The sequence below is a fragment of the Lentinula edodes genome, assembly GCF_021015755.1.
Source record: "Lentinula edodes strain Le(Bin) 0899 ss11 chromosome Unknown C8R40scaffold_3, whole genome shotgun sequence".
Classification (NCBI taxonomy): domain Eukaryota; kingdom Fungi; phylum Basidiomycota; class Agaricomycetes; order Agaricales; family Omphalotaceae; genus Lentinula; species Lentinula edodes.
The window spans coordinates 1157057-1180090 of NW_025764309.1; the positions used below are offsets into that span (position 1 = coordinate 1157057).

At 44.4% G+C, this 23034-nt stretch overlaps 9 protein-coding genes across 9 annotated transcripts; 4 read left to right on the forward strand and 5 right to left on the reverse strand.

Moving 5' to 3' along the window:
- Positions 1-731: 731 nt before the first annotated feature.
- On the forward strand, positions 732-2302 carry C8R40DRAFT_1166180 (uncharacterized protein; the record flags this gene model as incomplete). Its single annotated transcript, XM_046230813.1, has 9 exons — positions 732-872; positions 928-965; positions 1030-1121; positions 1172-1254; positions 1311-1325; positions 1381-1470; positions 1519-1707; positions 1763-1793; positions 1848-2302. 9 exons carry the CDS (start codon positions 732-734, stop codon positions 2300-2302), a joined length of 1134 nt encoding a protein of 377 aa, XP_046091060.1.
- Positions 2303-2419: 117 nt separating this feature from the next.
- On the reverse strand, positions 2420-4439 carry C8R40DRAFT_1083801 (peptidase C14, caspase domain-containing protein). Its single transcript, XM_046227281.1, has 8 exons — positions 4004-4439; positions 3799-3941; positions 3109-3738; positions 2956-3055; positions 2864-2905; positions 2782-2792; positions 2658-2718; positions 2420-2597 (listed from the first exon to the last, which is right to left on the reverse strand). The coding sequence occupies exons 1-8, from the start codon at positions 4167-4169 to the stop codon at positions 2578-2580; spliced, it is 1173 nt and encodes a 390-aa protein (XP_046091061.1). The 5' UTR covers positions 4170-4439; the 3' UTR covers positions 2420-2577.
- A 78-nt stretch (positions 4440-4517) lies between these two features.
- On the reverse strand, positions 4518-7855 carry C8R40DRAFT_1083811 (NCS1 nucleoside transporter). The gene is made up of 17 exons (XM_046227282.1): positions 7380-7855; positions 7296-7321; positions 7174-7235; positions 7033-7123; positions 6857-6983; positions 6538-6793; positions 6410-6469; positions 6295-6349; positions 6134-6238; positions 6038-6079; positions 5945-5974; positions 5788-5883; positions 5564-5728; positions 5296-5505; positions 5145-5233; positions 4654-5093; positions 4518-4590 (listed from the first exon to the last, which is right to left on the reverse strand). The coding sequence occupies exons 1-16, from the start codon at positions 7477-7479 to the stop codon at positions 4895-4897; spliced, it is 1713 nt and encodes a 570-aa protein (XP_046091062.1). The 5' UTR covers positions 7480-7855; the 3' UTR covers positions 4518-4590; positions 4654-4894.
- A 65-nt stretch (positions 7856-7920) lies between these two features.
- C8R40DRAFT_1262626 (uncharacterized protein) lies at positions 7921-9264 on the reverse strand. Its single transcript, XM_046233848.1, has 5 exons — positions 8899-9264; positions 8714-8835; positions 8644-8656; positions 8544-8588; positions 7921-8408 (listed from the first exon to the last, which is right to left on the reverse strand). Exons 1-5 carry the CDS (start codon positions 9088-9090, stop codon positions 8139-8141), a joined length of 642 nt encoding a protein of 213 aa, XP_046091063.1. The 5' UTR covers positions 9091-9264; the 3' UTR covers positions 7921-8138.
- Positions 9222-11938, forward strand: C8R40DRAFT_456123 (WD40-repeat-containing domain protein). Its single transcript, XM_046235121.1, has 5 exons — positions 9222-9352; positions 9442-10170; positions 10223-10791; positions 10846-11092; positions 11147-11938. The coding sequence occupies exons 2-5, from the start codon at positions 9553-9555 to the stop codon at positions 11720-11722; spliced, it is 2010 nt and encodes a 669-aa protein (XP_046091064.1). The 5' UTR covers positions 9222-9352; positions 9442-9552; the 3' UTR covers positions 11723-11938.
- Positions 11939-13374, reverse strand: C8R40DRAFT_1201934 (uncharacterized protein; the record flags this gene model as incomplete). Its single annotated transcript, XM_046233126.1, has 4 exons — positions 11939-12705; positions 12754-12890; positions 12936-13182; positions 13242-13374. The coding sequence occupies 4 exons, from the start codon at positions 13372-13374 to the stop codon at positions 12407-12409; spliced, it is 816 nt and encodes a 271-aa protein (XP_046091065.1). The 3' UTR covers positions 11939-12406.
- A 2963-nt stretch (positions 13375-16337) lies between these two features.
- Positions 16338-16952, forward strand: C8R40DRAFT_1034244 (uncharacterized protein; the record flags this gene model as incomplete). Its single annotated transcript, XM_046223408.1, has 1 exon — positions 16338-16952. One exon carries the CDS (start codon positions 16338-16340, stop codon positions 16950-16952), a length of 615 nt encoding a protein of 204 aa, XP_046091066.1.
- Positions 16953-17315: 363 nt separating this feature from the next.
- Positions 17316-20234, forward strand: C8R40DRAFT_1158539 (glycoside hydrolase family 1 protein; the record flags this gene model as incomplete). Its single annotated transcript, XM_046229750.1, has 19 exons — positions 17316-17491; positions 17516-17675; positions 17725-17954; positions 18013-18053; positions 18102-18186; positions 18238-18317; positions 18372-18419; positions 18469-18578; positions 18662-18758; positions 18807-18869; positions 18924-18950; positions 19008-19062; positions 19112-19296; positions 19355-19611; positions 19670-19760; positions 19822-19902; positions 19960-20002; positions 20061-20134; positions 20191-20234. The coding sequence occupies 19 exons, from the start codon at positions 17316-17318 to the stop codon at positions 20232-20234; spliced, it is 1947 nt and encodes a 648-aa protein (XP_046091067.1).
- Positions 20235-20379: 145 nt separating this feature from the next.
- On the reverse strand, positions 20380-22085 carry C8R40DRAFT_456510 (uncharacterized protein). The gene is made up of 12 exons (XM_046235122.1): positions 21938-22085; positions 21758-21873; positions 21685-21698; positions 21475-21620; positions 21139-21421; positions 21040-21080; positions 20965-20983; positions 20901-20908; positions 20815-20842; positions 20747-20754; positions 20504-20543; positions 20380-20450 (listed from the first exon to the last, which is right to left on the reverse strand). The coding sequence occupies exons 1-11, from the start codon at positions 21957-21959 to the stop codon at positions 20527-20529; spliced, it is 702 nt and encodes a 233-aa protein (XP_046091068.1). The 5' UTR covers positions 21960-22085; the 3' UTR covers positions 20380-20450; positions 20504-20526.
- Between the last annotated feature and the right edge of the window lie 949 nt (positions 22086-23034).

The following is a 23034-nucleotide window of genomic DNA, read 5'->3' on the forward strand; positions in this document are numbered from 1 at the left end:
GTTTCAGCTATGCAGACATATTTTGAGCACGATGTTGGATAGGTTCAGTTATACAATATCGAATGCTCACTAATGAAATAGACTGTGCTATGTCGAATTTTGACAAATTTGACATGAGTTATAGGCTTACAAGTTATTCAGCTATTGACCAATGGGAGGCTCGAAAAATACCTGCTCGAGTCAACATGAGCTGCATTTTATAAGGCGTATTTTTCCAAAGACTCTCCAAGTTCAGAGTTAACCTTCACTTCCCACTTACGAAAAATCTTGCGCTCTTGTTCAAGCCACTGCAATGTATGAGCTTGAAACATCCCAGTCATTATCTGCAATGCAAGGTTACTCCAGTGATAACCAAGTAAGCCTTTGTATCTTAAAATTCCTGATGTCCATTACACTGCTGATATGCTTGAGCACAGACACACATTTCAGGGTACAACTCTAGATTCCTATCTGCGGAACTTTGACTGAGTCATCTCCTAACTCTGTAGTCCTTCATTATTCCCTGCCTCCAAATTTATAACCATAAATGGTGGTACTTTCCAGGTATTCGGCGGTTCAAGGAAAAGTGAGTTGTCAAATGCTGACATTTCTGTATAATTAAATCCGAATAATTGTTTTTTTTTGAACCAGAACAAAAGCAAAGATCACAATATCTAAATGGGAAAAGAGTTAGAGTAAAAGTGGTATGTATCCGGATTCCAGAATCATCAACATTAAGCTAGTCGTATCCAATGAACCTTCATCAGATCCCTAGACACAAGATTCAATTTCTGAGACAAATTCACAAGAGTCATAGTTCACGGTTCAGCAGTGCTCTCAGAAAAGGATCCGAGGTGATGATTCAAGTTTTTGAAGGACCTCATTCCCAAGAGGTCAGGAGATGATTAACATTATTTTAGCACAATGTGTTAATGATATTTTTTCTAGCTCTGGGAACAAACTGTTGATTTTGCCTCAAACCTAGTGTAAGTATCAGGGTTGTTTGATACTGAATATTCATAAATGTGCTTTGTATTTACATATTATTAGCAATGCCCATTTACAAAATCTCATTGGAAGTTCTCCTGATGAGCCCTCGGATAAGCCTCAGAAACATCCTTGTTATCTTGTTTTTGATGGAAGTGAGTAAGTATTTTATTGAACTTTATTTTTTGCTCATGCTGCCACAAAGGAGGTTGTAGAAACACTCACCATTTGCTGGCATCATTGCTGAGGGCTGGAGCAATGCAAACTACATTGGTTGGGATGCATATGGTGAGTTCTCCTTTATTCAAGATTTCATCAACATCTATTTACAAGACCTTCAATAGGTACATGGAATTGCAGTAAGTATAGTAATGTTTTTGTTGAAAAATTCAAAAGGTTCAAAATTTATTGTAGTCCGGATTGGATTATCTATTCCAACAAGAAAATTCACTTAAGGAAAGATATTTAAAGATATGGCAAAACTCACGCGATGTACTAGCCAATGTAAGCTCACAATTGTTCATGAAAGGATGCTCACACATGCCCAACTAGGACTTCACTTTATTCTCCAATGACCTTGGTCATACAACAATTGCATTCACACCAGAGTTCGAAACTCAATGCAATGACCCAGTATGTGAAACACAGATAAAGAAACAGGAAATTGAACTTGGTCTTGAAGACAACAGTAATGATCTAGAAACATTGGGAGAATATCTGTGTGCAACACTTATACAAAGGGTGAGCTGTCAGCTCTCAGATTGAGTTTCTTTTCTCATATAACCAAATAAATCAGGCATTTCATGATGCAAATAAACTCATTTACAGTTAGTACAATTCATTTTCAAAGTAGCTTGAATTTTGACCCAAACGTGGATTAGTGGATGCACCAAAGCGCGATTACATGCCATGGAATGACCTCGATGACGTTATGATCAATCAGTCTTCGGACAATAAACAATTAGGCAAAGCAATTGAAGGCATTTCTCGTTCCACCTTGGATTCCCATCCTTCCAAAAGGCTATGTCGCCGCGAAATTGTTTGGAGGTCTTATGATCAGTATGGCACAAACAAGGCATCACTAGGATCTATAATAGAAACATACCAGAACCTCCTGGATTCTCTGGCAGTCACCAGCTCACATAATCTTGCTGGCATATCTCTTCCACACTATCGAAATCTTCCTATGCTCAAGATGCCATTTGATGCACAATGTTTTTGCGGGGGATATTCATGGGAAGAGATTATTCTCAAGCCAGATGCATTCACAAACAAAGTCTTGACCTATAGATTATGTTGGCGGTGCTGCTTTGAAGGCACTGAGCCAGGTTTATGATCTATCTAGTACTGTGTTTATTTATTTGATACTGAAAGCATAGAGTAGTCATGAACATTCTGCTAAACAGGATTCCGGAAGTCCCTGATAATTTTTTGAACTTTCTGCTTTTCAGTTTCAGCAACCTATTTTTTATTGACTATGTACTGTATACATGGGATATATACAGTACTACCTGGCACGAGAGTGCCTTGCCATGCTTAGCTCAAAACCCTGAATTCTATGCAAAAATGAACACAGTTGATGGTACCAATCACCACCCACTTTGTCAATTGCTAGGCAATGAATTTAGTACCTGAAAAAGACCAGAGGTCCGTCAGTTACTATCACAGATAAAGCACGTACATATACATACTCAAATCAATAGGATGACCCGTTGACAACTGGGGAAGCTGATCATATTTCTCCCGTTTTAGCTGCAGGCACAGAATTAAGATTTAAATCTGAATGATTATATAAAGCACTTGAGTTTGCCGTACCTTTTCCCGTACTAGTTAACCCAACAGCAAGAGCATTACTGTCAGCTTAATCACAAGTCAAACTGTGAAATGAACTACTTACTTCCATCCAGGAGTTGAAGGTACGTAGGCTCCGGATTCTCCTCTGAGTATAGATCAACAGGAAACTCATCAATATCATGAGTAGGAACACACCCAGAGTGGACATGAGTCCCCAGCTCAGAGCGCCTGTAGGTACACCATCTTCAGATGCATCTGCCGACGTCTGTGTGTCTTTGCATCCAGAGATGAGAACCTTCAAAAGCTATTAATGCCCAGTAATCAAAATGAGCAAGCGAAACGACTCACAATATCTGCCAAGCTCTCGTTCCTTTTTTCAAGCTTTTCGACTTGTTTTACATGTGCCTTAACTCCGTTCAATTTCTCGAAATCCATCAACGCACCCTTAGCATCTTTCTCCACAAATAACTTCTCCCTAGTCTCGTGTAAAATATCTTTTGTTGCTTCTAACACATCTTTCATTTCAAACACTTTTTCTTTGATCCTCCACTTTTCTGTCTTCTCTACAGCCAAGACCCCTCGTCCCTTCTGCATTTCCCCAGCCTTTTCAGCATCCAGCTCAGCGATGAATTCGCCCTCCTTCAGTTTTCCGGATGTCGCGGAATACATGAAAGGAAGGTCGAGAACAGAACCCGAATGACACGAGTCAAAAATCGCGGTGAGACGGGCACCTACGGGGAGTGGAGTGACGAGACAGAGATGCAATTCGTCGTCAATCATAACGTTTCGATGAGCAATCAAAATTTGCTCATCGGATGCATCTGTGAGTGGTATAGAATCAACAGGGAATATACATTCGTCTTTGTAGTCAATTTCGTCGCCGTCTCGGTCTCTTCGTTGACCGCCGTGCCCGGAATAGTGGAAGAGTAAGGAATCATGCGGCTCAGCATCCTTCACGAGCCATTGCATCCAATAGAGCTATATCGATGAAGTTTCAGGACAGCCTCGCTCAGTTTAGTGAATCGTGGTGAAATGCACCATATTAGCCTTGGTGGGCTGGTATTCATCCTCAAGCTTGCTCGAGTCCTTGAGTACGACGATATTTTCTGCCAGAAAACCATATGTTTGAGTAATGAACTTATACATCCGCGACACGTCTGAGTGACATCCATCGAGTGAGCCTGGTGCATTCCGTTCTTGCAAGTTAGAACCCGTAAGGTGCTCGGAAGAAAATGTATCTTACTATCGGTGCCAGAATAATTAATCCCAATCAACAATGCTTTCTTGTTCCCGGTGCAATGTGAGCTGATCCATTCTTCTCGTGTTGTGGTTGTCGTCTCTAATGACACTTCTGCACCGAAAGCAGGGTCTAAGCCAGACGGAGCCTCTTTGGAATGGTGGAAGTGCATGGTTGGTTTGTGAGGTCGCTTTTATCGGAGTTCCAGTCATTCCGTTCGACAACGGAAATCAGCGGATGAGTTATATTCCCGAGGCCTTACAGCGCAGTACTCAATTCATCGATACAACTTTTTCCGCTACGAAATAGTGCGGTATGCGTCCAGGACTCAGTGGTGGAAGCAAAGAAAAGAAGGGAAAATAACTCTCACGAGAGCCCCGAAAGCTCTGTCCAGCTATGATGGTTTGAAATGACGCTTCTACAATTTCAGCTTCGGTGACGTTATTTCGGACAAGCCTGAGAATGGTCGAAATTTTTTGGAAAGTTTCACATTGTTGTGCTCTGGAGGTGGCACTGTGTATCTATCTAATGTCCCCTAACTTGGAAAAGAAAGGATGAACTGGCACGGGTCCGTGCTACACGCATTGAGTTAGATACGTACAAGATGTAGATGCCTAATAATGCTTGGGAATTTCAACTTATCTGACACTAGACAATTTCGGTTCGACACTGGCACCACCTTGACTAAGTGAAACTATCTTCTGGACCAGGTTTGGGCTGGATTTGGTCGGAAATTGACATTATTTTGGACGGGGTTCAGTAGGGGCCCCCGAGGTCTTCATCAACTGTTCGGTGCATTCCGGCAAGTTCTCGATGGATTATTCGAGCGTGCGTTGCATAATGGATCCAATGCATTTCATGCTAACTTGATTGATATAACATGTACATCAGCGATGGTCAAGTATCCTTCTTCGACTCCGTCTCATCTAATCCAATCGACACTGTTATACTATTATCTAAATCATCTTTAGATTGTGTTGAAAACGAAGGGCGCCAAGTTTCATCCGGAAAGACACCAGGGAAATCTTGCTTGGAGAGATATCCCCTGGTGATACACTCTTCGGAATGAGCTGGGGGATAGATAGGTACAGGAAACCTTCAAGTAATAAGAATCATGTTACATATTGATGAAGAGGGTTCAACTTACAGTAACGCAAGGATGTAGTACACCACAAAACTGATTGAAATAGAAATGATCCATCCATTTTGAAACATCCGAATGGTGCTCTTGTCAACCTATAACCAGTTATAGACCAGTGAAATCATGTCTGCAAAAATAGAAGGAACTCAACACTCACTGAATTTACATCATAGCTTCCAACTAATCCAGGGAATGGAATAAATGACCCACATATCCAAGCAAGGATACCTCTCCAATTGATTCCATGCCAGTACCAATATGGAGCCTTAGGATCACTTGTATACAGTGACGGAATGTGAATATTACCCTTCCGTACAAGGAAATAGTCAGCCCAAATGATAGCGAGAAGGGCGCCCATGAACATGTTCTAATAATAAAATGTATTGTGAGTGACTTCGAGAAAGGCGCGAACATAAATAGCTCACATAACTCCCAAGGAATGTGAGGAACTGTCTAGCATTCTGCAGAAAATTCCAAGGTGTTATTGCCAAACCCAACAGCGAGCATAATACCTGCCCTCTACGAATAGTCATCCAACGGGGGAAGAGCCCTGTGATATCCGCTGCGAAGGGGATTGAATTTGCACTTATCTGATATTTCACAAAGCATTTCAGGTAAGTTCATGGCAGATTGGAGAATGATAACCAACATTTGTGAGAGCAGTGGCCCCGGCAAATGCAAATGCCACAAGGAATACTAGTGTACGAGATCCAGCACTCCAATTGTGATTCAGTACAAGGTTCAGCTGAAAGAAATGTTTAGACCATGAAGTGGGTACTACTTTGCAAATGAAGCATAGTCCATACTTGATCCCATAAATTCCAGGTCGGTGCCCCCTAGCAAAGGGAGCAAAAATTTGCTTGGAATTTAAACCAAAGTTCTCGATATGCTTCACTCACGCCATAGATAACCTGGAGTGAAGCTGCAGTACAGATGGCCAACTAATAGATATATGCAATGAGAATCAAAGATGCAATCAACACCAGGATGCTCACAAAATAGATCAACATCTTCACTAACATATTGGCAAATGCTTGAGGATAACTGGCGTCGGAGGGACTTCGAGCATACCGAGTTATGTCAGGCTGTGAAACAATCATCTAGCAAGCATATGAGAATGGAAAATTCGATCAACGTTGCATATAAATCTATGTACTGGTGAAATGCCACTCAAGATGATGTTGATACCATCCAGCCATGCCCACCCAAGCCTGTGAAGAAAACACAAAGTTGTGAAATGTAGAAGTAAACAAAGAAAAACATCTACGCACTGGCTACCGGTTACACCGCTGGTACCCAATGAGAATTTGGATATGCCACCTGCTTGAGTTCTGGAAGCCACAGCAAAATGCTCAAGGATCATGTCATGCAGCGGCATCTAGAGAACACATTCACGTACATTGCCCAGGCACTCAGCGCAATTGCACATGGTGGTACGATGATTGCTTTCCAGAAAAACAAGGTATGAATAGATCTCGGATGAATGAACATCAGTGGGAAGGTGATAACATAGAAGATCATGAAGCCCGCAAATGCTTGGGAGGTAATGTTGGCCGAAATCGGGAAAGGTGTGAGATCAGTCCACTTGTGGCCAAACATGCACCGGAGCATTACGCTAACGAGGTTTCCGGCGTAATAAGCCTGGATGCCATAGTCTACGAAGGAAGTATATACATTCAGTCCAGAGTGTGGTCTCGGACATGATGGGATAAACGCACAGACGATAGCTATGAGCGAACGAAGAGCAACGAAAAAGTAGCTGGCGTACATGCCCATGGAAGCACGGATAGTGACTGGGTACCCGATATGATATTCTGATCCTGGACGTGAAGCAAAAACGATAGCCTTAGAGAAATATGAGCTAAGATACAATGAAAGACTGGAGAAAACAGACAACAGAACTCAAGAGTGCGCCTATGGCAACAGCGCCCATGGCATTACCGAAAGTAAGGCCAATCGAAAGGAGAGAAGAGCCGGTAGACCAGCTAATAAACAGATCGTTAACATTTGATATCCGAAAAACAAATAACCCAACTCGTTAGGATTGAAAGAGCTGCCCCACCACAATGCGACATAATGATACCAACGCCAGTTCCGCTGTATAAGTTTTTTCTTCAGCATAACTCTTTTCAGTTGAAGACGGAAAGTATCGTGCACCTCTGAAAACGGCGTTGGGTCAAGATCTGCCGCAGTCTGCGTGAATGATCCACTTTAGAATCAATCAGATATGCGTAAACTCACCTTCATTGCTCCATACATGCTGCTCACGATACGCATCCGCACCTGGGACTTTGATTGCTTTTAAGAACGCCTGACGATTCTTGAAGAGCCTAATCATCATGGATCAAATATTGTTCCCCAACGAATCATAGCAATTCACTCGAAGCAAAACAAACGCCGAGTCCCGCCATGCTTTTCCGTAGATTCCGTCTCTTTCATCATATGCAGACTAAACAGAGTAGCAAAAGGAGGGTCTGGGCTAGCCGTGTACCGAGGAATACTTTTCGGTAACTGTAAGTGAGAAACGGTGTTCACTAAAAGACGCCCACGAAAACGGTTCAAGACCGTCCATCAGCTTTTCGTGGTTGATTTCCATGGAACTGATACAAATCTGCATATCTGCCCTGATGAGATTATAGAGAGACCGGGGAGGGACACCGTAGACACGAGCACATTTGCATTGAAGATTTAGATTAAGGGCCCGGAGTACTAGTCCTCGGTCAAATATCGCGAACACGTGAATCGTAATAATATAGTCACGTCGTTTCAGTTCACTGACACTATAACGGTAGAAGGAAATATATTCATAGGCATAAGTAGTTATAGAATGGACTAATCACACGGAACGCAAATGACAACGAATTCGAAGAACTTGTGATAACCCTTGCTTCGTACTGGTGTTTTTCTTAGAAACTTAACTGGGAGGCCTCCTTGAAATCCTTGATAGTTTTTGGCTTATCCTCGATCTGTGGCCAGTTCTGTATTTTCCATTGGCTCCATTCAATTATTTCGTCCGCTTTCCCTGTCAACAGACACATTCAGCCATGCAAGTCTAGGGATACACACCCAGAGAAAAGATTGTATGCAGAAATGATATTGATCAAACGTGCAGGAACACAAATTTTTCTTACATTCCTTGTTACAGAACATCGTAATGTTGAGCTCTTTCGTCCCACCGTTACATGGTGATAATAACACCCTTGGAATAGTATTCCGTGGATTCGAGAAAGATATTTTGGGTTCCTTTGACAGGTGAGGCAAACCATAATGCTAAATCATTATACCGATGTCAGTTGGATTTGGATTTGGATTGACCTGCACACCCAGCTCGGATACCAAGCCCTCTAAGTAGAGGGGCGGTTTCCGGTCTCCTGGACTGCACAGATATGGGAATTGTTAACACACCAGATCACTATCCAAAAATTGATATTTATTTGCTTCAAAGATGCACTACATGCACGAATGTGAGCTCAGAGTTAGGAAAAGGGGAAAGCATCTTTTTTACCTCGCAAGATCCGCTGCAAAATAATCGTCAAACGCTGGAGCTGGGTTAAAGATGATAAGGAATGACTCACACTGGCGCTTCTGACATGCTCCCTGCATTAAATCTTGGTATCGGAGACAAGTTGAAAAAATTGGGATGAGGTTTAAGCCAATCGATTACAGTCATGCCTTTATGGTATTCGGCACACATAGCCTATGTATACATAAGTATGGAACGATCAACAATCTGGACAGTAACGAGGATGATACAACTCACTGTGTTACTCAAATAACCGTAGCCTATAGTCATTCTTGGGAACAAAGGCTGGCCACGACCGCTGAAGTGGGACAGAGGTGACGTGCGTGACGCGACCGAGCTTCGGATGGGGGATGCATTCACTTCAAAGAAAACGGGGACAAGGATAGCAAAGAAAATGCCCGATACTATCGACGAAAGGGTCCACATCATGATAGGGGAATGATTGAGAGGTTTATAAATTGGTGAGGGGAGAGCTCCGGAATGTGCTTCTGAAGGAAGTGAAAGAGGGATATGGCAAAAGTGCGCACCGGGCGACGAAGGAATAGGGATAGGATTGCGCCGGGCAATACCGAACTTGAAGGTTAAAAGAGAAAAACGGCAGCACAGCCTTTGCATTTGAATATTGCCTTGAATTTTTTTGTGATCCATGCGCGGTATTATCGAAGTTGAAAGCGACCACTGGTGAGATGAAGTGAGTGATAGTCTTATTAAATAGCAGTGCATACATAGAACATTGGGATTAAATATGATTAAATATCAATGACTGAACGCTTTTTCCAGACCTGACCTGAACTCCGGGCCACCATCGCCGACCATGAATGATCTCTGTTCGGACGACCACGACGTTGTACTCCAGCTCAGGCAACCTTTACAGCCAGTGGAGAGTCATAAATGGAATCTGAAGCCACCTTTGTCGCTCCAGAGGGCGTATACACGGTTATCGAGGAACACAAACCGTCCGTTCTGCAAACCCACGCCGCAGCTACCTCACCTTTAAGCTTTCCTACGAGGGTCAGCGTGATCACCGTCAAGTATCCGGTGAAAGACAAAGATAAGGGTGGCGGAGGACAGAGCTTGGCTCAGTTGCTCGGTGGGAATAATTATTCGAAGAAGGACAAAGAGAAAACTAAGGAGAAAGAGAAGGAGAAAGAAGATGGAACTAGTCTATCAAGCAATGATACCCCTCCAGACGAACAACAGGATGATTATACCGCTCCAGCTAGCCCTACGGCTCACCATTCTCACTCCTCAACCGCTCCGGCTAACACAATCTTTTCCCATCATGCTCAGAATTCATCGTCTGCTGGAAAGAATAAGAAGCCAATGACGCCGGTCAAGTGGTCTAAACCAAGAAGTAATATGAAAACGACCAATTCAACATTTATCACCCGAAATCAACATGCGGAAGGCTTTCCGAGGAGCCTGAAAGATAGAGACGGCGACGTTACCTTCTTTTTCTATAATCAGGTCAAAACTGTGCTGTGGGTTGAAGCTGGCGCAAAAGCCAAGGTCCGTTACCTGCACTTCCAATATCTATCCTGTCATCTAATATTCATCTCAGGAGCCTCTTTCCCGAACAATGTTCTCCGCATACCCAACCTGTCATTCCATTAACCAATTCACCGCTTCTCCAGAACACCTCGACATCATCATAGGTTTCCACACCGGTGATCTCATCTGGCTCGATCCCATATCGTCTCGCTATCACAGACTCAACAAAGGCGGCTGTGTAACCTCCTCAGCCTGTACCGCTGTTCGTTGGGTCCCGGCTTCCGCTTCTCTCTTCCTCGTATCGCACGCAGATGGTACGATCGTTGTCTACGACCGGGACCATGAAGATGGGACCTTCGTTCCCCAAGAACCTATAGGAACAGGTGGAATAGGAGGAGACAAATGGGATCCGGTCGATAGTATATTCGTTACGATGCCTCCATGGCATCCTGCTGCTCGACATGGTGATACAGATGTATCAGACAAGTCCGACAAATCCATCAGGAATCCTGTAAGTCATTGGAGAGTCGCGCCAAAGGGAAAGGCAGTTGTGGATTTCGTGTTTTCACCAGATGTTAAGTATGTTGGAGCTATTTCTGAGGATGGGTGTCTGAGGGTTATTGATGCGTTGGCGGAACAGTAAGCTACATCACTCTCCCTCGTGTATTCATCGCTTATCCGATATCGTATCAGGCTGGTAGATTGCTACTCATCGTACTTTGGTGCTTTCACTTGCATTGCTTGGTCACCGGACGGTCGATTCATTCTCACTGGAGGCCAAGACGATCTGTTAACTATATTTTCTCCTTGGGAACAACGTGTGGTCGCGCGCTGTCAGGGCCATTCGTCGTTCGTTTCGTGTGTCAGTTTCGACGAAACGCGATGCGATGGTAGGACATATAGGTTTGGAAGTGTGGGTGAGGATAATAAACTGATTTTGGTTAGCGCCTCCTCTTTCGATACGATCTGTTTATCTCATTCAACTTCTATCCAGTGGGACTTTTCCTCCGGCGCCCTTCACCGACCTAAGAACCACTTACACTCCCACAGCCATCGACAGTCACTCATGGGAACCTATTCTAACACCTCGCTAGCTTTTCGCAGTCGCAGTGGTGGCGGCCCAATGAGCTCTTCAGCACTCTATCTTCCACCTTCCCTACCGCCATCGTCGCCACCCCCGCTTCTCTTCGACCATAGTACCGCAAACGAATCACACGAAGGGGACGATTATGGTCTTACACACTCACAACGGTACCATCCTGCACCGTCGCGTAACGAAATTGCAGTCGTACAACCTGTGCTGATCAAGAGTTTATATTCTACATCACCCTCATCCTCGAATACTTCAACAGTTACAGCCACACCTGGTGTACATACTCCCACAACTGCTACCACAACAACGACCTCTTCCTCTTCGTCGACAACACCGACCACACCAGATCCTCTTCCCACCGCGATTGCATTTTTACCAAAACATTTGCTGACGTCGACGAAGAACGGCGTGGTGAAGCTTTGGGTGAGGCCTTTATCTTTCAAGGCGGCTGGTGCGAATAATCGGGCCGGACGGTGAATGTATGACAAGAAAAGTGGACTAGGTTGCTGTGATACAGGACGACGAATGACAGCGTTGGCAGAAAAATAATTTACCATGATATTATTATCTATGCTGACCGCAAGCAGTGCTTCAAGGTAGAATCTATCTATACTATACTCTCCTATCATAACGATCCGGCTCCTTGTGGAGGCGACACCTCGAAATTATCTGAATAACACTATCGTGCCCGAAGTGATGACATATCAAATCCTCGCGGTCCATCGTCATGTTTACGACCATCGACCTAAGCAGTGAAGTTGAATGCCCTCTGCGACAACCTGCAAGAACTCTTGCGTCTGATCCCAGTGCGCCTATAATCCAATCAAGGTATCGTCAGCGAGCGCTTTTATAAATTGAGAACATAGCCCACAAGATGATTCAATCCATCCATGTCAAAGAATTGTACCTCACGGACGTGGGAGTCCTTTCTCGACCTTGCTTGAAGATATCGTTTCTTTGTTTCGATCTCTCCCCATGCACACATCCAGTTTGATCTCGTTCCCCCGAGATACAATACATCTACATCCGGGAACCAGGTAGTCACATTTGTCTGATCGAAAAACGCTCGGTCGGACAGCAAACGGAGGGTGTTCTGTACCGGCGGTTGGAATCTGCATGAATATTTGTTTGGTCAGGGAATGGGAAATGAAATGAACCCACTTACGCCAACATCTCGTTCTTTGCTGGAACTCCTTCGATGCCCTTGACTAACTCTTCATCGGTCCACGAGGATATTGTAATTTCGTCGCTCTTGGTCCTGGTACCGTCGAGATCGTGTATGGTCGCCGTCACAGGCAAGCTTCCGCTGATAGGATCATAACAGGGATGATCATAGTATGAGCTGACCCATTCAGAAACAGCTCGAGGAATATCCTCCGGAGCAACCGTAGGATCCGCCCATGGTATGTAGTTCCGGTTGTCAGAGGGAAGTGTGTATCCGAAGCAGAGGTAAGTTGGATCTTCATGAATATTCATTAGTGTATACAGGGGAGAGGAATATTTCTTACCATAGAGAATACAGTTCCCAATGTATTCCTCCAGAAGCTTATATGATTCTTGCGAAATCATAGGATTATGGCTGGCACCAAGGAACGATAAAACTGTAGAGCATCCAGCGGACCATCCAAAGATGGCGACACCCCCGCTTCTTCCACCTACACTTTCAGAAGATGCTCTCATAGATTGAAACTGCAACCTATCCTGCGAAAGAGGCAATTTTCGTCGAGTTAACTTCGGAATCTTTTCTCGTATAATGAAGATTTCGAGAAATTCTGCTATTTGGGCGCTCAAACGTTCCCAAAACACCACACTCCCTTGTTCAAGCTCCTCTAGCTCTTCTGGGGAGTATGGCGTAGATCCTTCATAATCTCTTCGGTGAAGTATCACAGTGCGAAGGTTGAGCGAATGAGCGTGCGAGTGGATCTTGTGGAATTGGTCTACGGAGCCGGGGTCAAGTGAATTTACAGATAACAGAACTTGGTTGGACCATACTCACATGCATTAAACATCCCACCGTGCAAGAAGAGGACGGTAACGTAGTTCACAGCATTGGGTGGTGCACCACTATCAGTGAAGGACAATTTGATTCCTTCAGAGAGCGTGTATGTTTGAATTTGTGTAGAAGACATGTTGGGTAGAATTAGAGATGTAAATGCACAAGAAAACTGTAAGAACATACAGAAATCACTGCAAGCCTTATATACGGATTCCAAGCCTCCACTGGGCTATGACGTGCAAGACTGACATTGTGGGATGTTGGAGATTTGCACTGGAAAACTCAGATGACACTCAACATTGTTTTACAGAGGAAGGTTATATTATATTTCAAATTTGAACTGAAAGATGACAATTCACATTGTCCTAGTCCCGGTAGGCTGTAGCGAGGATACAGTAGAAATCAGGCTGTAGGAAGCCCCGGTTGCGGTTGGAGTTCAAGCTAACCATAAGGTGGTTCATTGCACATTTTGACTTAGGTCGATCTGATCCTCAAGGTCTTGAGGATCGCGAATGAAGAACATGCATATATACACGGAGATCTCGGACAAAAAAGGTTCATGCAAACATATAAAATTGAGAACTTGAAAGTTATAGCACTCGACGATGCACAGATTCTATTGAATGACTTCATTTCGAGGTTTGCTCCAAGTCGTCCGATGAGATATCGTGCTCCAAGATTTGAATTCCGCGGACGATCTTTGCGGACATAGCTATCGGTATATCATTATAAGGAGCATACTCCTATGTCGGATGATCATTGTTTTTCTTTAGACCACCGAAACCTATATTGGAATCATATATTCAGCACCTGAATGAATTGTTACTTCAACGTGTACTATACAGGAAATATCAGCACGATTTTGGTAGAATTGTTCGAGGGAGAGTGTGATGGCAAGTCGTACGCTTACGTCCAAACGTGACCTCAGAGAAGGATCCATTCCCCTAGTATTTAAGCCAGTTTGGCCCTTTTAGTACCCCGTGCCTGAAGGAAATTTCCACTCCTGCTACAAAGCAATATGTACACAGTGTAGCAGAACGTCGGATGTAATGTTGAGAAGGCAATGCGCAAATCCAGTACATACCAGTACTTCTGTATGGAGTCAAGATTCATGATTTCTTTTGCCGTTGGCTGACCTCAACAAGTATTGCCATGTCCTACATATGAAGAAGGGTTAACCATAAGTAGATACAGGCAGCATAATTGGTGCTCTCACAGTGTCAAATGGTTGTATATACTTGTGAAAGCATGCGAGAGTCGTAAGTGATAGCAGGAACAGTAGTGAGGCTGAGTGAGTAGAGGGATAAACTTGAATGTCAAGGTCTGGTTAAGGTTCACACACAAAGATCCCACGCGGTATTGCTTTTTCCATAACGGCATGAGCTCCATGCAAATTCATGTATTGGTCTGACACATTTGGCTGTGTGGACCAACAGCAAACTGCATGTCTGCGACTTCGCTTTGACAATATACTATATACTACTCCATGCCGGTGGTTCTAATTGCGAACTACAACATTCCAGTTTGAAGTGACAATGGGATGGAAATTTTGAACCAAAGCACCGTCTCTGTCTCGGGGAGGTGACAAGCTCTAGCCATTGCATACGAGTGGCCGAAGGGAGGCGACGTTGCTTATCTACCCAAAGGTATCCCATACTCCCTAAAAGGATTTCATTGATTACACCCCCAACACGAAATTTTCGGACTCGTACTCATTGCCCAAGGCGTATACCACATTGTTTTTTTCTTCCCTTCGATCGAGGTGAATTATGCAGTAAACGGGTCCCAAACCCCATCGATGCAACCGCAGATATCGGACGAACCGGATGCTATTCTGGGTATGCGCAATGAGACTTCACGGCAAGCAGTTCAACCGAAGGATAAGGGCTCTAAAATCCATTTCTACAAAGTTCAGATGATTCATATTTATCCTAATCGGAATTCATCTGAGGGATCCGAATATTTAGGAGACGCCAATAGGTCGTCCAGAATCCAGATCGTCGGATGAACGATAGGTACATGGAAACATTTTTGATAGCCTGAGACACTGAATGAGGGTCTTCGAAATACCACGTCGATTAGATTGGCCCAAAGAAAAGACCATGGAGGAGGTCGAGGCTAGAGCGCAATGTGAACCTTTTCAACCCTCCGTAGCCTTTGTTTTTCACTCGAATGCCGAGCATATGTTTCTGCCACCAGGAAATTTGAATGAAAAATTTCTATGACTAGCTCTTCGAGCTGCGATGTGAGCGGTGTCCCGAATCCAAAAAATACCACGAGCACCAAGGGGGTAATAGGTAAGGTTTCGGCACAAAAATGCACTAACTGTGCTCATCACAGCTTGTAGTAGGATTCCACATGGTGATGGGACCAAGCCTCTCTAAGGACAGTCAGCAGCGCGGGTGCACGAAAACTACACCAAAAGTAGTTCCATGCGGACTGTCCTTGCTCCGTCTATAGATTTCTGGGAAAGAGGTGCGAGACGGTGCCGGGAACAATCACTGACGACGAACTTGCTTTGCTTTGCCCTGAGATTCTGGATTTAAAATCAGTTCAGGTCGATGGCAAAACTTCACTTTAGCCATGTCATTCATATTCACTAAGGCTATAGCAGGCTATAGCGGCGTTTGCGTGGGCTTCGGGAAGGCATAGCTTAAGACAGAATGCATGCGAAAGTTTCGAAGCAGAAAAAAGGCAGAATGTTCGTCAATAAGAGCGTGAGAAAATCAATCCGCCTTCAGTTCCCGACTATCACCCGCTCACCCCGACTATTCATAAAATTCGCAAAAAAAATCTTCTTTTGAATTCGGTTGATGCTGCTGGGCTGGTTATCAGCTTTAGTGCGACTAATTATTGGCCTTCCCTGCCATACATATGTACTTGACACAAATAATACACAAACTAGAACTCGTTTGTGCAAGGGTTCAAGCTCAAGTCTCAACAGGGAAGTTTGGCACGTTTGGCACCTACATAATGATATAAAGCAGCCGATCAATTATACCGTCATCATGGCTCCAAGTGGCTGCGAATCTCGGAAGGCCTCAATATCTTTCTTCGCTTTACTCTCACTAATTCACCTTTTTCCAATGAGGTAGGATGTCCCAACCCTCTACGCCCACGTCGCCTTCAGCTCCTCAGGCGGAGATAATCCAACTTTGCTCTCGCCATTTCACTTCTATTCCACTCTCTCTAAGCCGTTTCCAACGGCGATGGTTTTTAACTTTTCCTCGTGCATACGGACTACCGGATCCAGACAGTCAACGCATCGTCTGCGCTCTGAATTCTCCAGACTACTCGGCGCCAGACCAACATGCTCGTAGTCACTTTTGGCTAAACCCCTCATGCCGGTCCCAACGCTACAATCCTTCCGATAGCACGACCAAATATTCCGCAGTATCTCCCATTCATTTACTACTCGACTCGGACTACCCAGTAGCGAGGCTGACCGGCCGCATACGGGCTGAGCCATCGAATGACCCTCACGACGGAGGGAAACGGATTGCGTGTTATGAAGTGGAGGTCGTTACGCCTGACAGTGGACTTTTGAGACAGTGCTACTATTGCTTGTCATGGGAGGCTACCGGAAAGACCGATACGCGTTTCAGTCCCAGTGGAAATGATATCTATTGGTGCTGTTCGGTATGTCTTTGTGTTATAACGTCAATTCTCTCTAACTCGGGTTATTCAGTGCGAGGCGGCTGGTTGGGTTAGCAGCACCATTCGGAAACTTCGTTTGCAGGATATACTTCCTTGGTCCAATTCCGAAGAGGATTATAAGGACAATTTATATTCTCCAACTCGTTCAATGTCATCAGCATGAATGTCAATTTACAATACCATAATCTTAGTCATTCTTCCACCTTTAAAATAATGACCTTCTTCAGTGGACCTCCGGATCGTCCTCCTACATCTTGCGACTATATGGAGGGTGGCATTCTCAATGAAACATCATCTTCCATTCTTACAGTCGTACTGAGTCATGATCAGCAGGTCTATGCATACCCATGACCACCCGAGCCGTACCTCTTATCCTTCATAAGTTGGTTTCAAAACTATTGGAATGACCGTCAACATATGTATCTCTTACTTTCTCATTCCACATTGCTTGCGCTCTTGTATGGCGTAGAATTTGTCCTCTCCCAAACTGCGCCTTCAACCATCATTAACGTGTCTTCCCTATTGCCTGACCCTAGAACCAGCGTAGTATCTTCTCATCTCACCTCGGGCGTTGCTGAGTCTACTACAGTCCCGTCTATTCTCACTTCTCTTTCCAGTGCGACGACATCAGGGTCCTTGTTCACCACATCCGCTACCTTAACCGCCGTACCCACAACAACAACGGTACCTTCGAGTTCAAGTAGTGCACCGTTTCCTCCAGTGGGTTCCATTCCACGAGACTATTCCCCCGCCGGCCTATCACGACTTTGGGACTTGGTGCGAAGAATTTTCATGAGATGCTAGTACATAGCTGACCTTTGATTAGATCGGTCCGGTAGAAGTTCCACCAATCACCACGACCGTCATTCCCCAGACCCCAGTCACATTACCATCTCCGCCGCCTGCATTGTATCCCGCGTTCTTTGCCGTTACCCCCAAAGACATCCTTCCTGACTTGAAGTTCCCCAAAGGATTCCTCTTCGGAGTGGCTTCGGCTGCGTATCAAGTAGAGGGAGCTGTCAAGGACGAGGGTAAAGGGCCAAGTATATGGGATTGGTAGGTCTTCCGAGTTGTCTCCGAGGTCCTGTTCTTCGAAAATAAAGTGAACGCACAGGGCTGGCCATCAACCTGGCGTGGTAACGGATAACTCCACTGGTACTCTTCTCCTTGACGATCATGGATAGCATCTGACTACGCTTTCAGCGGACGTAGTGGATCTGCATTATTACCTCTACAAAGAGGATGTTGCAAGAATCGCTGCTCTTGGCGTCAATTCCCATTCCTTCTCGTGAGTAAATAAATACTGTTCACATACTTCAAACTCACGATGTGTTATCAGCATTTCTTGGGCAAGAATTTTTCCTTTTGGCGCGTCAGATTCTCCTGTGAACCAGCAAGGTATCAATCATTATGCAGATGGTATGTATGCAACTACAGGTATCACTACCTGTCGACACTAAATGATATCTACAGTTATAGCCACACACCTTCAATTCAATGTCACGCCCGTCGTCACTCTCTGTATGTTCCTGCATTTGAATCGCTTTCAATGACACGAATATATAATCAGTCCACTGGGATGTCCCTCTCGCTCTAAATGCCTATTACGGTGGATTTGCTTCGCCCAATATTGTGGATGACTTCATTCAGTTCGTGTATCTTGTGCTATCCTCACATGGGGTATGCTCATCTTCCGCCGTTGAAGTTACGCCAAAACTGTGTTCACGGCCTACAATGGCTCTGTACATACATGGTCAGGCTAGTGCTGTATCATTCATTGCCTTGCCCTCAAACATCATTCCAGGTATACTTTTAATGAGCCTCAAGTTTTCTGCGCCAATGTGGGTGTTTTCCCGTTCAGTAGGTTCTCTTTCGATTCGATTCGGTGATGTAGTGACACATTGCTAGACCTGTCCCTCCCAAATGGTGTCAATTCTTCGAATGCCCAGTTCCATTGCTCTTATTACCTCTGTGCGCCGTTACACTACACCATAATGGTCTCATATTGAGTACAATACATTTAAGTGAAAGCCCATGCAGGGGCCGTCAAAGGTAAGCCGTCACTACTGTGTCCTGTATGACCAAAATTCCCAAAGATCGTTTCCTTAGTCTTCCGAGAGATGAACATTTCGGGTGAAATTGCATTCAAAAGCTCTGATTACGTGTCAGTATTCTTCTATATTGTTGCTATCTTTGTTGACAATCCGAGTCAGTGGTATGCCTTGGAGAGCCAACAACACTGAAGACGTTGATGCAGTTGAACGACACGCGGCCTTCGGAATTGGAGTCTTCGCAGATCCAGTATATACGACTGGAGATTGGCCCCAGATCTTGAAGGACACTCTTTCGCCGGACTACCTTCCCCGATTTACAGAAGAGGATTCCAAAGAAATCCTAGGTTAGTGTTCAACCGGTCTTTTGGAGGATCGGCACAAGATAATCGAGCTCCTACTTAGGCACGGCAGACTTTTTCGCAATTGACGCTTATCGAACGTACTGGAACGCTGCACCGCCAGAAGGTATCGATGCATGCGTCAGTAACTCATCAGATCCCCTTTGGCCTTCGTGTAATCTCGAAGTCATGTTCGACTTCAATACTGGATGGGCTTCAGGTCCCGCTTCCGATCCGCTCACATCTTGGCTTCAAGCTACTCCTCAGTTCTTACGATCATCCTTCAAGGAATATCATCGAAGATGGCCGGCGCCTAGGATCGTGCGTTTCTTTGTTGTATGTACCTTGACACTCATCGCTGACCCGTTCGTTTCTCCAGTACTATTCCGAATTCGGGTTTGCACAACCTTTCGAAGGTGTGCGGACACCCGCAGAACTATTTCAAATTACGGAAGACACTGACCGTACAAGTGAGTCGGAACATTGTAGTAAACTCGATTTGCAGTTCGCTAATACTACACTGGGGGACAGATTACTATATGACGTACCTTGGAGAGTTGTTGCTCTCAATTCAGGAAGATGGTATGCCTGTCGAGGGTGCCTTTGCTTGGGGTTTGTGTGACCGCTTCCATGATTCGGGCAGCTAGTTCTAATCATTAATAACATCAGCCATCATGGATAACGCTGAGTGGAATAGTGGATTAAGTGCCCGGCAAGATTTCTCCCCCCGATCTCGTTCGTACACTCTCTCACAATTCTTGTTTCTATAGGTTTGGCATACAATATGTCAATTATTCCAGCCCGACGCTGCAAAGAACATACAAACGTTCTGCGTTCGCTTTGTGTACGTTCATGTTATTGTCAGTAGAGTTACACAAGCACTAAAATACATCCTATCAGCCGATTTCTTCCAAACGCATCTACAGAAGGAAGTAGCTATATAACTATAAAATACTCTGTGAGCCGTATGCGGGCTACAGGACGGTCTCAACCTACGATAGAGAAGTATCCAGTATTCCTTACGCAATAACCGTTTGTTCCCTGACTTCATTGGATGAAAGTCTTCTCGGAAAGCATTGCTTCCCGGGTGCATTCGTGGTTCTTGATCCATTCTCTGTATCCAACGTGAACAGCATGCCTCCGTTTATATGGATATCAGACTGCATGGGTCGTCAGTACTCAGTATTTACTAAATTTCGAAGCGAGCTCATACCATAACGTCGTGAGACATCGGCACTACTGTCGTTTGCATACTGCGCAATTGATGTCGCGAGTTTAAACTTAATTCCATAAATTAGGACATTCCTGACAAAAAATCAATATTGAGGGTTATCGGACGCACTTTGCCAACAAGGTGTTAGAAAATACTGGTGGAGCATTTTGACTCAGTATATGCAATTCGCGTGGAAGCAAGACTTCTTGACACACTTTTTGGAAGAATCATGTACAGAAATACCCAGGCGTCTATTTGCATTTCTCGAGTCAAAAAAGCCCGTCTTGAGCACTGAAAGAGTCTGGACTTACAATTTTCTGGAAATATTGTATACTGAGGCTGTTAGATGTTTGTAAGAAGAATCTGAAGACTCGTACACATATTATTATGAGGATACTTATCACGCTGTTTCATTCCAGTTCAGAACCCACTGTGGAATCTGATGATAGGCCACTACGGACCTCGTAACAATACCAGTTTCTAGTTGTATTCTCAGACATAGTATATCTCAAAATATCTGTACGACAGCAACGTACCTATAGTCCATAAGATTAGCTTGTCAATGACTGCAATTGTACTAGAATGACTATAGTTAAGATCTGAACAATGAACATATTCGTGTAAAGAGTGCCCACTTTTTGTATGCGTTATTCCGGTGATAAGTCAAATAATACACCAGGGTTCCGGAAATTAGAACATCCAACGCAGCCCTCAAAATCAGGACAGCGAGGATCAGCCATTGCCACTTTTGTCGAAATGAAATAAAACTCTGTCGAGCAATGGTGGCAATTTCAACTCCAATCACGATGTTAGACACTAATTCAGCTATCATCATGACGGAGTAGCATGAGATGAGGATAAGGATAATGTATAGGTGGCCGGTAAACCGTGATATGCGATAGGTAAGGAATCCCTGCACTGAGCGAGATGTCAGGTATACATATTATTGAGCAGCTGCGCGGGATGCTCACCTAGTACCGCCACAACTCCATGGCAGATGGCAGCTATTGCAAAGCTGACAGGCCAGCCATTGAAAGTGCTTGTATCTCCGAAGTGAAGAACAGAGTAGAAGTAGACCTCATGGGCAATACAGACAGTGTGGGTCAGCTCAATAAACCTAGTCAGATACCAGAACAAGTGACTATTGTGTGGTTTTGCGGTATTTATAGAAGACCTCTTACCATATACCACTAACCTTGATATCAAAAATCACCCTAAGGACTTACGAGTGTATCGGAACTGACATCCACTCACCAAACCAAGTTTGATCCAAGGTGGGTCTTCAGAAAAATTCTTGTGGTAAAAATATATTTGCATGGTCAAAATCCCAAATAGAATGCTGGAAACAACTACTCCAATTTCAAGCATGCCTGTGTATATCCAATCAACATTAACCAACTGAACTACCCTTCGAGAAGATTCCGTAGTACACACCCAATGTTGAGCAATAAGACATAGATGCCACTTGTGTAGATCGAAGATACTATTGCGTCACAAACAAGTCACCAAACCAGGGATTTAGCAGATACTAAAAGTTTGATTAGAAGCTTTATATTTCGGTACAAGTCAAAACACCACAGCGGTTGCATTATGCAGCGCCTTTTTCAGATTGGCTGTAGTGTAGTGACGATGATTTATGCAGAAGTTTCGAAGGCGATGAGACACCTCTTCGGGAAGGTTCAGAGAATGTAGTACTCAACGTCAACAGCTACTCAACACGCTATGCAGCCACGGAGCTCGGATTATCGCAGAAAATTTTCGAGGGAGTGACGAAGTCCGCGGAATCGTATTTCTCCGAAGAGTGAGAGCTATGAGTACTTAAGTAGTGACGCCAGAGGCCTAGGAAGGGACTATGCTTCAAGTTATCGAAGCATGAGCGCACGGCACATCTTCATCTTTGTACAAGTTTCTAAATCTTTCTCCTTCCCTTCCAAGTCAAAGTTGAGATTCGCACAGCAGTATACTCGTATATCGCATATCTTGTACGGTGAAGAGGAGAGAGAGGCTCGACCGACAGACATAATCAGAATAGATCTGATCAAAATCTTGAAGCTTTATTTGGTCCGGATTTAGAGCGTTCATCACGTGCAGTGGTATCAGCGCTTCAACTTGCCTCCCCACAAGCATCAAGGACTATTACTCGGTTGGGGGAGCTAATCCCACCATTTCATTCACCTGCGTGATTAGATCCACATACTACGAATAATTCAAGGTATCCGACGGTCTATATACATTCCCTCCCTATCGCGGTCCGTATCGTAACATCGTTTACATTTATAACTTTGAAAGGCTTCCTTTGTCTATCATCGCTGCCAGATATAGCGTCCTAAAAACCAAGCATCCTTTCTGCTTGGCCTTTAGGGTGCTCTGAATGAAGAGCTTGGTTAAGCCTCTTTCCAAAATTCATCCGTCTGAATCAAGGCTCACTATGCGCACTTACCGCAGTGAAGGTCTCAACACGCGCGTATGATTCTCGGAAATGAACGTGGAGGACCGTGAAAATATCTGAAAACCTCTCAAAACGAATACCA

Bases quoted from the DNA above. Each gene is read 5' to 3' on its own strand.
- C8R40DRAFT_1083811 (XM_046227282.1), bottom strand. From the start codon at position 7,479: ATGATGATTAGGCTCTTCAAGAATCGTCAGGCGTTCTTAAAAGCAATC. The intron at 6,984-7,032 runs GTCTGTTTTCTC...TATTTCTCTAAG, and splicing joins GCGCACTCTTGAGTTCTGTT to GCTATCGTTTTTGCTTCACG. The intron at 5,975-6,037 runs GTGAGTGAAGCA...TCCCTTTGCTAG, and splicing joins CACTCCAGGTTATCTATGGC to GGGGCACCGACCTGGAATTT.
- C8R40DRAFT_1262626 (XM_046233848.1), bottom strand. From the start codon at position 9,090: ATGATGTGGACCCTTTCGTCGATAGTATCGGGCATTTTCTTTGCTATC. The intron at 8,836-8,898 runs GTGAGTTGTATC...ATGTATACATAG, and splicing joins ACGGTTATTTGAGTAACACA to GCTATGTGTGCCGAATACCA. The intron at 8,409-8,543 runs GTGTGTTAACAA...ATAATGATTTAG, and splicing joins AATTTTTGGATAGTGATCTG to CATTATGGTTTGCCTCACCT.
- C8R40DRAFT_1083801 (XM_046227281.1), bottom strand. From the start codon at position 4,169: ATGCACTTCCACCATTCCAAAGAGGCTCCGTCTGGCTTAGACCCTGCT. The intron at 3,942-4,003 runs GTAAGATACATT...GGAATGCACCAG, and splicing joins TAATTATTCTGGCACCGATA to GCTCACTCGATGGATGTCAC. The intron at 3,056-3,108 runs GTGAGTCGTTTC...TAGCTTTTGAAG, and splicing joins ACGAGAGCTTGGCAGATATT to GTTCTCATCTCTGGATGCAA.
- C8R40DRAFT_456510 (XM_046235122.1), bottom strand. From the start codon at position 21,959: ATGTCTTATTGCTCAACATTGG. The intron at 21,874-21,937 runs GTGTGTACTACG...GGATATACACAG, and splicing joins GTCTTATTGCTCAACATTGG to GCATGCTTGAAATTGGAGTA. The intron at 21,081-21,138 runs GTGGGCACTCTT...TAGTCATTCTAG, and splicing joins CGGAATAACGCATACAAAAA to TACAATTGCAGTCATTGACA.
- C8R40DRAFT_456123 (XM_046235121.1), top strand. From the start codon at position 9,553: ATGGAATCTGAAGCCACCTTTGTCGCTCCAGAGGGCGTATACACGGTT. The intron at 10,171-10,222 runs GTCCGTTACCTG...TATTCATCTCAG, and splicing joins AAGCTGGCGCAAAAGCCAAG to GAGCCTCTTTCCCGAACAAT. The intron at 10,792-10,845 runs GTAAGCTACATC...ATATCGTATCAG, and splicing joins ATTGATGCGTTGGCGGAACA to GCTGGTAGATTGCTACTCAT.